Source organism: Pseudophryne corroboree, chromosome 12 (genome assembly GCF_028390025.1).
Source record: "Pseudophryne corroboree isolate aPseCor3 chromosome 12, aPseCor3.hap2, whole genome shotgun sequence".
Classification (NCBI taxonomy): domain Eukaryota; kingdom Metazoa; phylum Chordata; class Amphibia; order Anura; family Myobatrachidae; genus Pseudophryne; species Pseudophryne corroboree.
In genome coordinates, this window is record NC_086455.1 from 164569605 (window position 1) to 164583617 (window position 14013).

A 14013-nucleotide genomic window follows, 5' to 3' on the forward strand; every position below is an offset into this window, starting at 1 on the left:
ACGCCTGCGACACTCTCATACCTGCCCATAAGACTGTATCTCCGTGTGCCCACTCAGCCACCTCCCAGTCACCACCCACAGCACCCAATACATGTACAATACATTTCTTTGTCCGTGCGTCTCAATCGCTACTAGGACTTTATAGTGATTTAGATGCAAGCTCAGTAGGAATAAAAATTGCTGAACTGCGGGAACATTGGGGGTCATTCCGACCCATTCGCAAGCTGCGGTTCATCGCTGCGGTGCGAACGGGTCGAAAATGCCCATGCGTGGCACCCGCAATGCGCACACGCGTCATTGCCCAGCGACAGCCATCGCCGGCTAACGACCAGAAAAAAGAAGAAGGTGATCGCTAGCGCGATCGCAAGAAGACTGACAGCAGGGAGGCGTTCCGGGACGGATACTCATCGTTTTCCGGGCATGGAGATCCGAACGCAGGCGTGACCAGGTGTTTGGAGGGCGGTTGTCTGACGTCAATTCCGGGACCTTCATCGCTGGATCCATCGCACAGGGTAAGTATCTGCAGGACTGGTCTTGTTTTGCAGGAAACTTTTTTAGCATAGCAGGGCTGCACAAGCGATCGCAGCCGTGCTATGCAGAAATACACTCCCCCATAGGCGGGGATTAGTTGATCGCACCAGCAGCAAAAAGTTGCTATGTGCGATCAACTCGGAATGACCCCCTTTGTCATTGCGGGAACTAGTGATATACAGGTATTGGCTAATGGTCTATTTCCCTCTGGAAATGTCAGGTTAATCTGGATTATAAAAGCCAGGCAGACATGCTCATATGACAAGTGGTTCTAGCTGTATCTCTCAGTCTGGGATATCAGTACCCCTAGAGGAGCTCACTGTGACATTCAGGGGTACTTAAAGCATTCCCTGTACTGTCGGGGTGGGACATCCATGTGGTAATAAGGACACATAGGGAATCAGCGTCATAGGGATCTCTGGCCCCATGTGTTACGGTAGAACCCTGACAACTGGGTGCTGTGGGATGCGTGTGGGCAGCACTGGCAGGACAGGCTGGGTGCTGTGGGATGTGTGTGGGCAGCACTGGCCGGACAGGCTGGGTGCTGTGGGGTGTGTGTGGGCAGCACAGGCTGCATGCTGTGGGGTGTGTGTGGGTGGCACTGGCCGGACAGGCTGGTTGCTGTGGGGTGTGTGTGGGTGGCACTGGCAGGACAGGCTGGGTGCTGTGGGGTGTGTGTGGGTGGCACTGGCAGGACAGGCTGGGTGCTGTGGGGTGTGTGTGGGCAGCACTGGCCGGACAGGCTGGGTGCTGTGGGGTGTGTGTGGGCAGCACAGGCTGCATGCTGTGGGGTGTATGTGGGTGGCACTGGCAGGACAGGCTGGTTGCTGTGGGGTGTGTGTGGGTGGCACTGGCAGGACAGGCTGGTTGCTGTGGGGTGTGTGTGGGTGGCACTGGCAGCACAGGCTGGGTAGTGTGGGGCGTGTGTGGCAGCACTGGCCGGACAGACTGGGTGCTGTGGGATGTGTGTGGGCAGCACTGGCCGGACAGGCTGGGTGCTGTGGGGTGTGTGTGGGTGGCACTGGCAGGACAGGCTGGGTGCTGTGGGGTGTGTGTGGGTGGCACTGGCAGGACAGGCTGGGTACTGTGGGGTGTGTGTGGGCAGCACTGGCAGGACAGGCTGGGTAGTGTGGGGTGTGTGTGTGGGCAGCACTGGCAGGACAGGCTGGGTACTGTGGGGTGTGTGTGGGTAGCACTGGCAGGACAGGCTGGGTGCTGTGGGGTGTGTGTGGGTGGCACTGGCAGGACATGCTGGGTACTGTGGGGTGTGTGTGGGCAGGACAGGCTGGGTGCTGTGGGGTGTGTGGGCAGCACTGGCAGGACAGGCTGGGTGCTGTGGGATGTGTGTGGGCAGCACTGGCCGGACAGGCTGGGTGCTGTGGGGTGAGTGTGGGCAGCACAGGCTGCATGCTGTGGGGTGTGTGTGGGTGGCACTGGCAGGACAGGCTGGGTGCTGTGGGGTGTGTGTGGGTGGCACTGGCAGGACAGGATGGGTACTGTGGGGTGTGTGTGGGCAGCACTGGCAGGACAGGCTGGGTAGTGTGGGGTGTGTGTGGGCAGGACAGGCTGGGTACTGTGGGGTGTGTGTGGGTGGCACTGGCAGGACAGGCTGGGTGCTGTGGGGTGTGTGTGGGTGGCACTGGCAGGACAAGCTGGGTACTGTGGGGTGTGTGTGGGCAGGACAGGCTGAGTGCTGTGGGGTGTGTGTGGGCAGCACTGGCAGGACAGGCTGGGTGCTGTGGGAAGTGTGTGGGCAGCACTGGCCGGACAGGCTGGGTGCTGTGGGGTGTGTGTGGGCAGCACTGGCAGGACAGGCTGGGTGCTGTGGGAAGTGTGTGGGCAGCACTGGCCGGACAGGCTGGGTGCTGTGGGGTGTGTGTGGGTGGCACTGGCAGGACAGGCTGGGTACTGTGGGGTGTGTGTGGGTGGCACTGGCAGGACAAGCTGGGTACTGTGGGGTGTGTGTGTGGGTGACACTGGCCGGACAGGCTGGGTGCTGTGGGGTGTGTGTGGGCGGCACTGGCCGGACAGGCTGGGTGCTGTGGGGTGTGTGTGGGTGGCACTGGCAGGACAGGCTGGGTACTGTGGGGGGGGGGGTGTGTGGGTGGCACTGGCAGGACAGGCTGGGTACTGTGGGGTGTGTGTGGGCAGCACTGGCAGGACAGGCTGGGTAGTGTGGGGTGTGTGTGGGTGGCACTGGCAGGACAGGCTGGGTGCTGTGGGGTGTGTGTGGGCAGGACAGGCTGGGTAGTGTGGGGTGTGTGTGGGCAGGACAGGCTGGGTGCTGTGGGATGTGTGTGGGCAGGACAGGCTGGGTGCTGTGGGGTGTGTGTGGGTGGCACTGGCAGGACAGGCTGAGTACTGTGGGGTGTGTGTGGGCAGGTCAGGCTGGGTACTGTGGGGTGTGTGTGGGCAGCACTGGCAGGACAGGCTGGGTAGTGTGGGGTGTGTGTGGGTGGCACTGGCAGGACAGGCTGGGTGCTGTGGGGTGTGTGTGGGCAGGACAGGCTGGGTAGTGTGGGGTGTGTGTGGGCAGGACAGGCTGGGTGCTGTGGGATGTGTGTGGGCAGGACAGGCTGGGTGCTGTGGGGTGTGTGTGGGTGGCACTGGCAGGACAGGCTGAGTACTGTGGGGTGTGTGTGGGCAGGTCAGGCTGGGTACTGTGGGGTGTGTGTGTAGGTGACTATCGCCCTGGTAACCCATCTCCTCAGCAGCCGAGGATGATGTGACTGAGGATGGATGCTGAGGAGGCTGTGGAGCATCCCTAGGCCACGCCCCCTCTGTGTGACTGACACGCTCCAGGCGAATGGGCGCGCAGGGCGAGGAGGCGCCGGCCAATGGCGCGCTGTGCTGGTCCTCCCGCCACTCCCCCTCTCCCCGGCGGCTGCTCCCGCAGTGATACTGCACCGTGCACACCCGAGTCTGCGGCACAGGGCGACCGGCGGCGGCAGTAGCGATGGAGGAAGAGCTGAAGTGCCCGGTGTGCGGCTCCTTCTACCGGGAGCCCATCATCCTGCCATGCTCGCACAGCCTGTGCCTGTCCTGCGCCCGCAACATCCTGGTGCAGACCCCGGACACCGAGTCCCCGCACAGCCGCCGCGCCTCCGGCCTCTCCGACTACGACTACCTGGACCTGGACAAGATGAGCCTGTACAGCGAGGCGGACAGCGGCTACGGCTCGTACGGGGGCTTCGCCAGCGCCCCCACCACCCCCTGCCAGAAGTCCCCCAACGGGGTGCGGGTCTTCCCCCCCAGCATGCCGCCCGCACAGCCGCCGCACCACCACTCGTCCGGGGCGCTGCTGCCCCCGGGCCGCCACCAGTGCCTGACCTGCCCGCAGTGCCACCGCTCCCTGCTGCTGGACGAGCGGGGGCTGCGCGGCTTCGCCAAGAACCGGGTGCTGGAGGGGGTGATCGAGCGCTACCAGCAGAGCAAGGCGACCGCCCTCCGCTGCCAGCTGTGCGAGAAGAGCCCCAAGGAGGCCACGGTCATGTGCGAGCAGTGCGACGTCTTCTACTGCGAGCCCTGCCGCCTGCGCTGCCACCCGCCCCGGGGACCCCTGGCCAAGCACCGCCTGCTGCCCCCGGCCCAGGGCAGGGTGAGCCGGAGGCTGAGTCCCCGCAAGATCTCCACCTGCACCGACCATGAGCTGGAGAACCACAGCATGTACTGCGTGCAGTGCAAGATGCCCGTCTGCTACCAGTGCCTGGAGGAGGGCAAGCACGGCAGCCATGAGGTCAAGGCCCTGGGGGCGATGTGGAAGCTGCACAAGGTGAGGGGGAGACCTACCTGTGTGTGTACCTACCTCCTGTATGGGGGCACCTACCTGTACCGATACATGGCGGGCACCCACCTGTACTCCTACCTGTACCAATACATGGGGGGGCACCTACCTGTGTGTGTACCTACCTCCTGTATGGGGGCACCTACCTGTACCGATACATGGCGGGCACCTACCTGTACTCCTACCTGTACCAATACATGGGGGGCACCTACCTGTGTGTGTACCTACCTCCTGTACTCATACATGGGGGCTCCTACCTGTGTACCTACCTCCTGTATGGGGGCACCTACCTGTACCGATACATGGCGGGCACCTACCTGTACTCCTACCTGTACCAATACATGGGGGGGCACCTACCTGTGTGTGTACCTACCTCCTGTACTCATACGTGGGGGCTCCTACCTGTGTACCTACCTCCTGTATGGGGGCACCTACCTGTACCGATACATGCGGGGCACCTACCTGTACTCCTACCTGTACCAATACATGGGGGGGACACCTACCTGTGTGTGTACCTACCTCCTGTACTCATGCGTGGGGACACCTACCTGTCTATGTACCTATCTCCTGTATGGGGGCACCTACCTGTTCTGATACAAGGGGGACACCTACCTATACTCCTACCTGTATCAATACATGGGGGGCACCTACCTGTGTGTACCTACCTCCTGTCCTCATACATGGGGCACCTACCTATACTCCTACCTGTGCTGATACATGGGGGGCACCTACCTGTGTACCTACCTCCTGTACTGATACATGGGGGTGGGGACCTACCTGTGTAACTACCTGTACAACTACCTGTACTGATACATGGGGGGCACCTACCTGTACTGATACATGGGGGGCACTTACCTATACACCTACCTGTACTGAGGCACGGGGGGCACCAACCTATATACCTACCTATGCTGATGCCCCCCTTGCCAGTGGCAGAGCAGGTACCATATATACCTATAGTGATACCTGCTTTGCCACCTAAATGGGGGGGCCCCATATACACCTCCCTCTGCTGATACCTGCTCTGTCACTGGCATGAGGTGCACGGTACATACCTACCTATACTGACACCTGCTCTGCCATAGGAGCACCATACACACCTCACTCTTCTGATACCTACTCTGGCACAGGGGCACCCTACACAGCCCTCTAGTGATACCTGCTCTGCCAGGGGGCACCATACACAGCCCTCTAGTGATACCTGCTCTGCCAGGGGGCACCATACAGAGCCCTCTAGTGATACCTGCTCTGCCAGGGGGCACCATACAGAGCCCTCTAGTGATACCTGCTCTGCCAGGGGGTACCATACACAGCCCTCTAGTGATACCTGCTCTGGCACGGGGGCACCATACACCTTCCTCTAGTGATACCTGCTCTGCCACTGGCATGGGGGCACCATACACAGCCCTCTAGTGATACCTGCTCTGCCACTGGCATGGGGGCACCATACACAGCCCTCTAGTGATACCTGCTCTGCCACTGGCATGGGGGCACCATACACAGCCCTCTAGTGATACCTGCTCTGCCACTGGCATGGGGGCACCATACACAGCCCTCTAGTGATACCTGCTCTGCCACTAGCATGGGGGCACAATACACAGCCCTCTAGTGATACCTGCTCTGCCACTGGCATGGGGGCACCATACACAGCCCTCTAGTGATACCTGCTCTGCCACTGGCATGGGGGCACCATACACAGCCCTCTAGTGATACCTGCTCTGCCACTGGCATGGGGGCACCATACACAGCCCTCTAGTGATACCTGCTCTGCCACTGGCATGGGGGCACCATACACAGCCCTCTAGTGATACCTGCTCTGCCACTAGCATGGGGGCACCATACACAGCCCTCTAGTGATACCTGCTCTGCCACTGGCATGGGGGCACCATACACACCTCCCTCTAGTGATACCTGCTCTGCCACTGGCATGGGGGCACCATACACACAGCCCTCTAGTGATACCTGCTCTGCCACTGGCATGGGGGCACCATACACAGCCCTCTAGTGATACCTGCTCTGCCACTGGCATGGGGGCACCATACACAGCCCTCTAGTGATACCTGCTCTGCCACTGGCATGGGGGCACCATACACAGCCCTCTAGTGATGGGGACATCTATGGTCTATGACAAGGATTGGGGGCTGTGAGTAACATGCGTGGGGTGATGGGGGCTATGGAGCAGTGGGGGATAGTGGCCTACCTATAAATATCTGTCACTAAGTAATGCCATGTATCATGTCTCCAGTATGAGTTAGCCAGTGGCCAGGCTCGGGCTATATGTAAAATGCATAGGATGAGGGGGCTAGGAAGCAACGCATGGGGAGAGGTCCCCCTACTCTATCCCTGAGCAGACACTTCCATGTGCCAGCATGGGCCACCCTGTAACTTACAGTATATAGCTATAGTATATGTGTACTCATGCCAAGGCAAATGTGTCACCCACTTTACTGCCTGATATCCAGACAGAAGTGATTTTCAGGGAATAAGACTGATAGCATGGCGAGGATGATGTACGTCTGCCATCACAGGGCATTGTGTCGCATGTACACCCTTATTGTACCCGGCTGTGGCGTGCCCTGCGGCCCTTTGCCGTGATACGTGTATACAGGGGTTTATGCCAGGTCGCCGGCGTTACCATACATGACGCTGTGCCCTATAAGCCGTGCTCTATGGGACTGATGAGGTGATAAGAGGTCACTGTGAATGATGCATAGAGGAGGCGGTGACTGGTGATTGCCTGATGAAGAGCAGAACACCCACCGCCAGCACCGAATAGGTGATAAGAGACCGATATCCTGTGTACTGACTGCCTATCTTTCATATATTTCTGGCATATACTGAATAACATACATTTATTATATAGGGGAATATTATCACCAGGCCCCCTATAACCCACCACCGCTGCCGCCTTAGAGTTACAGCCTGGCTGATGCATAGTAAAGTTTTCCTCGATTTAAGCCCGGCATCTGCTCCCAGGGTTCGGGGATTTGCTTGATGGACAGGAATAATTCCCAGCATTCCCATTGGCAAGCAGCGAGTCTGTAATTGTCCCTACAGCGTAGATCCTGACATACACAAAGGCCCTCCGGCACAGCATCATCCAGGGGATTGACGCACCCCTGGCACCAGGAGACGCCGTTATATAATCAGTCATCGCCGGCTCTCACCCCATCAATCACTGCAAGATGCAGAGGCAGGCGCTGCAGCCTAGCGTTCCCCTTTGTCGTTTCCCAAACCACGTCTGAAGCCCTGCGGTTGGGGGCTGATAGATGAATAATACATGACGAATATAAATTGTCCAGTTGCCTACCCCCCCACCCGCCCCTCCCTCCCTCTCCTCTGGTTTGAAGAAAATACATCTTCAGGTGATAATTGAAATCTGCCTTCCCCCGGGGTTACTATGTCTCGCGCTCCTAATCAATACTGTGTTTGGTCTGCAGCTAGTGAGCGTGTTTTTTTTTTTTTTGCCCCCTCGTTCTTAGAAAAGGAAACATTTTCCGTTGTATGTAAGATAGGGAATGCGTTTACAGTAACATGTTTTCTTTCTAGCTTACCAGTCTGATATTATATCTTGTCGTTTATGAATATCTTTATTTTGCGCTGCATCGAGCCTGTTTATTTTCCCTCTGTCTTGCGGCCAGTGCCTTACGCCATGGAACCAATTATAGTCAGTACATCACCGTGACCCGTGGACTCGCCGCTGGCTGGTGTCGCTCGCAGAATGACAGGTAGTCAGCCTGGAGGCACAGGTGACATTTTGCATTTGATAAGACTAATCACGGTCCGTCCGCTAGATCGGGCATCTTGAAGCCGTCGTTGGGCCTGTAGCGGTAACATGTAAGGGATATGTATGTAGTTGCGCTCTTGCTGAAGTGCCACTCCGTTCGTGAAATCGGCGTAGCATGGGAGGCAAGCATACTGTATACATGTATAAGCCCCAGTGTACAGCTGCAAGAAGACGACTGCAGGAGGTGATTGCAATGCAGAGCAGTGTACTGGGGAGACCTGCCGGCTGATGCTGGAAGTGTATCCGGCCACGGAGCTGTCCGAATAATGCCGAATCAAACAATGGGGTTGATTCAATTCTCCGACAGTTGAACAGCGCCGGGAATTAGCTCCCGGTGCTATTCAATACAGCACCAAGTGACACTCAATTGTCGGGAATTCTTCTCTCACCCCCGGGGGATGCGAGAGGAAATCCGACAAAAGTGCTCCCGCACGGCTGATTCGGGAATCGGCATCGCGACGGGGAGTTAAGTTGGAGAATGCCCGTTCTCTCAACAAATCAACCTGTTAAGTCTGGGAGAACGGGCATTCGCTGACTTAACTTGAGCTGAATTGAATAGCGACGGGAGCTAATTCCCGGCGCTATTTAACTGTCGGAGAATTGAATCGACCCCAATGAGAGAATACGATTGTGGCTTATGTGACCCGGCTGTTACCTCTGAAATAAAGGAACGGATATCACAATGACTGTAACTACCATAGATACAGAGACAGGACTGTGAGCTTGGCAGAACTCTGCTATATGAAAATAACGTGTATTGGTACCTAGAAAGGGGTGTAGTATGGTTTGCCGGCGGTCGGGGTCCCGGCGACCAGCATACCGGCACCGGAATTCCGACCGCTGGCATACCGACAGCTGGGCGAGCGCAATGAGCCCCTTGCGGGCACGGTGGCGCGCTAAGCGTGCCACGCTATCTATTCTCCCTCCAGGGGGGTCGTGGACCCCCAAGAGGGAGAAAAGATGTCGGTATGCCGGCGGTCAGGATTCCGGCGCCGGTATGGTAGTCGCCGGGAGCCCGGCCGCCGGCAACCTGAAAACCGCCCCCTAGAAAGTATACCTGCATAAGGTCATTGTATTACTTAGTAAATGGGTTTGAAAAACTGAGCAATGAGGATCTGTGTTGGGATATATGATGCTCAGATGTATTAACCTGGAGAAGGCATAAGGAAGTGATAAACCAGTGATAAATGCAAGGTGATAAACGCACCAGTTAATCAACAGTTAGGAGCTGATTGGCTGGTGCGTTTATCACCATATTTTCTGACCATAGATACGATGGTTCATATTTATTAGGTCTTTTTTCAGAATTTGGAACTTATGTAAGACTGGTAAGGTGGATCTCTAACTATTGTGCCTTGTATTGCACTATTGTACGTAGTGGATTCACACCCAGGAGGCGTTGTGTCAAACAGTGGAGAGAGATAAAGTACTAACCAATCAGATCCCATAATTTTTCAAACACAGCCTGTAACATGGTGGTAGCTGATTGGCTGATATTTCGTGCGATATTCAATTGTTTTGTGCCCTCAATCTCCCGTCTAAGGTGACGGGAGGTCGCGGGGCGCAATTCAATTTTTTATTTTGCGCTGATCACGCCCATAAAGGTCCAGTTTAGCTGCGTAAAGCAGCTAAACCCGACCAACGTGCTGGGCGCGAGCGTGTAAAGTGCAGTTTGGGCGCCCAAACGGCTCACTTTTGCACATTTTATGTCGCCACCCTCAGGGGGTGCGAGCTGAAATGCTGACACCTTTAGCCATCGCACCCGAACTGAGCTACAATTGAATAGCGATACCCCCCCCCCCCCCCCCCCCCCCCGCATGGTCTGGGAAGTATGACAGTTGGTGATACCCCTGAGCCCCTGCTGGGTGGTCTGGGTAATGTGACAGTTGGTGATACCCCTGTGCACCCGCTGGGTGGTCAGGGTAATGTGACAGTTGGTGATACCTCTGTGCTCCTGCTGGGTGGTCAGGGTAATGTGACAGTAGGTGATACACCTGTGCTCCTGCTGGGTGATCTGGGTAATGTGACAGTTGGTGATACCCCTGTGCACCCGCTGGGTGGTCAGGGTAATGTGACAGTTGGTGATACACCTGTGCTCCCGCTGGGTGGTCTGGGTAATGTGACAGTTGGTGATACCCCTGTGCACCTGCTGGGTGGTCTGGGAAATGTGACAGTCGGCGACACACACCTGGAATCGAGGTCCTGATCCAAGGGACTATTGTACAGTAACTTCAAATCGGTACTGACCCACCTGAATCAGGACCGTGTACCCCTTTCAGCAGGAGGCGCATTGCACTGTACTCTGCTGTCTGTAGTACTGTCACCTTAGCCTTGTGTGTGAGGCCACTGTGCCCGCTTTACGGCAGAAACCTTAAGGGAAAGAGTTATTAGTGCAATGAAAGAGCCATCGAGGTACATCTAGCCCTGTAGAAGCAGCGCCTGTTTTTTGAGGTAATCGGGGCAGAAATGATTTAGATGCAGACAGGCGGCTGAATGCTGGATCATGTTTACAGATGAAGCCATTTCACTCTTCGGGGTTAGCAAATGGTGCTTTGTGCTGTATAAATTCAGATGGATGAGCCTCTCGCACAGCAACAAGGTGGGAAAGGTTTCCTGGCACCATAGCATACTTCCTGTCCACTGTATATTACTCTGCTATATACATATATACCATTAGTGGAGCCTCATGTGTTAGAATGACAGACTGTGGTCGCTGCCCCTGTAGAGAGACCGCACACGCTACCTGTCCACGTGTCAGGACGGTCGCTGCCAGCTTTTACTGCCAAAACTGCTCCTCAGGAGGCTTTGCCGCGTTCCCTGTTTTCACACTGCGTTGGTTTTGCTGGCAATAACTTTTTATATTTTTTGTTTTTTGGCCCAAGTTCATTTTTATATTTATAGATTTATTTTTCCCAGAACTATTAAACTTTTTTTGTACCTTTTTTTTGAGTAAATTCCTTGCTCCCTTAACTACAGTCATGAAATGATTTCATACATAGGGGGGAGATGTACGGGTTGCAGTTAAAATGCCGGCTGTCTGGAGCTCGGCGTTCAGGATACCGTCAAAATCTCGACAGTCGTAATTCCGACCCACCAGGGTTATTCCCACTGGTGGGTGTCCACGGCACCCATAGGGGGATATTCAAATCTTTGAAAAGTCGGTTGGGTGTCTCTTTCTTCCTGTCTATTAGATAGGAAAAAACAGACACCCAACTGACTTTTCAAACAATTGAATACCCCCTATAGAGTGGGGATAGATCCTGTAGCAAGCCACTGAGCCCGCAACGTGGCGAGCTCGCAAGGGGACTCCTAGCGCTCACCCCGCTGCTGGAATTCTGGCGGACGGGCTGCCGCTGTTTGGGATCCTGACAATCGGTATCCCGCGCAGGTAAATGGTATCTATTCCACTAGTACAAATATTTGAGTTTGTTTAAAGAAGAACAACCAATGAAGAGACTGATTGACAGAACAATACAGAGAGAACAATTGACGAGGAGAATTAGTTTAGCCGCGGCTTTAAAAATGGATTGTCCGAATTCTAGTTCGGGGAAGATAATCTATGTGGGAGATAATAAGTGCAATTAGAGTTCATTATTACCAGTTATTTATATAGCGCACACATATTCCACAACACTGTACAGGGAATATTTGGCCATTCACATCAGTCCCTGCCCCAGTGGGGCTTACAGTCTATGGGCCTAATTCAGACCGGATCGCTCGCTAGGTTTTTTTTTGCACTGCTGCAAACAGATAGTCGCCGCCCATAGGGGAGTGCATTTTCGCTTTGCAAGTGTGCGATCGCATGTGTAGCTGGGCGGTACAAACAGAACTTGTGCAGTCTCTGCGCAGCCCAGGACTTACTCAGACGCTGCGATCACATCAGCCTGTCCGGAATCTGAATTTTTCGTCAGGAACCCTCCCTGCAAACGCTTGGACACGCCTGTGTTTTTCCAACCACTCCCAGAAAACGGTCAGATGCCACCCACAAATGCCCTCTTCCTGTCAGTCACCTTGTGATTGCCCGTGCGAATGAATTCTTTGCATAAACCCATCACTGAGCGGCGATCCGCTTTGTACCTGTGCAATGCGACTGCGCATTGCGGTGCACACGCATGCGCAGTTCTGACCTGATCGCAGCGCTCAAAAAACGCTAGCGAGCTATCAGGTCTGAATTACCCCCAATATTCTGTACCACACGCTTACGCACTAGGGTTCATTTTTTGTGGAGCCAATTAACCTATCAGTATATTTTTTGGATTGTGGGAGGAAACCCACGCAAGTACGGAGAGAATATACAAACTCCACACAGATTGGGCATGGTAGGAATTGAACCCATGACCTCAGTGTAGAGGCAGTAATGCTAACACTTACACCATCCGTACTGCCCAACCTTATGTGATCACGCAATGCAGATGTGTCCTCTTCTTACCATAGAATAGTATCCGGCCAGGGGGGCACCTTCCATCTCTAAGCAGATACTCAGAATTAATTTATATACAAGCAAACAACTTATTGCAGTCTCACATTCTGCATTGAAGCCAAATCTATTTCTATCAGCCTTGTGTTATATACCATAATCTGGGTGTAGGCTGCCAGATGTTATCACGTTTAAACAATATAACAGTGCTTATTTTTTGCACAGGCGCAGTAAGTTTTTATATACAGTATATCCAAGACACCGACTGTATGATGATAAACCATCCGTTTCTAAAGCCCTTTGTCTAGAATTAACCCACAATGCTTTGCTTCTTTAGTGGTCATTCTTGGAGTGTAGCTAAATGTCTACTGCTAAACCGTTGAGGTAATACTCACTTACATGTGGTGCCCGTCGCACATCTCTGTTGGTGTCATATTCAAGTAGGCCTATCAGTTTATGTATTGTTTGACTCGGGTGTGGTATGGCTGACCGATGGTCTCCTGTCCGCCGGTCAGCATACTGAAGCCGGGATCCCGGCAGCATACCAGCGGGGAGGTGCGGGCTCGGTGGCGTCATGGGTTCTATTCCCACTCTATGGGTGTCGTGTACACCCACGAGTGGAAATAATCCCTGTTGGTCGGCATGCCAACCGTTGGGTTAGTGAGGGGGCGGGATTTGGGGGAGGTCATGTGACCGTCGGAATACCACCCGTTTGGCTCTAAAGGTTACAGCCAATCTCAGTCTCTTCTTAGGCCACAAGGGGCAATACAGAGGTATGAAAATTTATATGATTTGTTGAAATCGAATAATTAACGCCAATTGTTACATTCCCAGTCACGCATGACACCTGGGCAGCGATCTTTGGGGGACCTTGCCATGTTGTCGGTAGAGCTAGACTCTAGAGATCTTCGGTAATTAGCTGCTATTGGCTGGTGGATCGGTCAACAGCGCCATTTTTGAAAGCTTGAGTTTGAGATTGGTATAATGAGAACCAGGAAAGGACTGTGGGGTCTATTTACTAAGCCTTAGAGAGAGAGAAAGTGGAGAGAGAGAAAGTACCAACCTAACTGCTATGTTACAGGCTGTGTTTGAAAAATAACGGTGAAGACCTAGTTGGTTGGTACGTTATCTCTCTCCAAGACTTAGTAAATGGACTTCCTATGTCATGTAAACCTGAGAAATTAAGGGTCAGTGGTGTCAGATTCAAGAAAGATGTCAAGCAGAATCAGAAGTGAGTAATGACCCTTTGCATGTTGAAATCATGGCTGAAGATGGTTTAATATGTCCTTTGAGGAAGAATGTGAGGCATTTGAGAGGAAGTCACTTGAGAAGATTGGAGGGTCATGGAAGGTGAGGGATAGAGTTTTCTCCTGAGGGAGAATTTGGGTCAGAATTTGTCTTGTTCTTCTTTTTCAGAATAGGAAATAATTACCACATGCATGAACAACATTTGAATAATGAGAGAGATGGAGCGATTACAGATGTTCTTTTTAA

General features: G+C 54.2%; 1 protein-coding gene across 11 annotated transcripts in view; it reads left to right on the plus strand.

The window, feature by feature from the left end:
• The first annotated feature begins 3286 nt into the window (after window positions 1–3286).
• The window catches only part of TRIM9 (tripartite motif containing 9), a 91351-nt gene continuing 80624 nt past the window's right edge, over window positions 3287–14013 (plus strand). For 6 of the 11 annotated variants that reach the window (XM_063948413.1, XM_063948415.1, XM_063948414.1 and 3 more), the window contains exon 1: window positions 3291–4303. In XM_063948413.1, the coding sequence (XP_063804483.1) occupies window positions 3488–4303 (816 nt within the window). In that variant the 5' untranslated portion in view covers window positions 3291–3487. Of the gene's footprint in view, window positions 4304–14013 lie in introns of all 11 variants that reach the window. The other 5 variants (XM_063948418.1, XM_063948419.1, XM_063948416.1 and 2 more) reach the window with 3 other exon arrangements.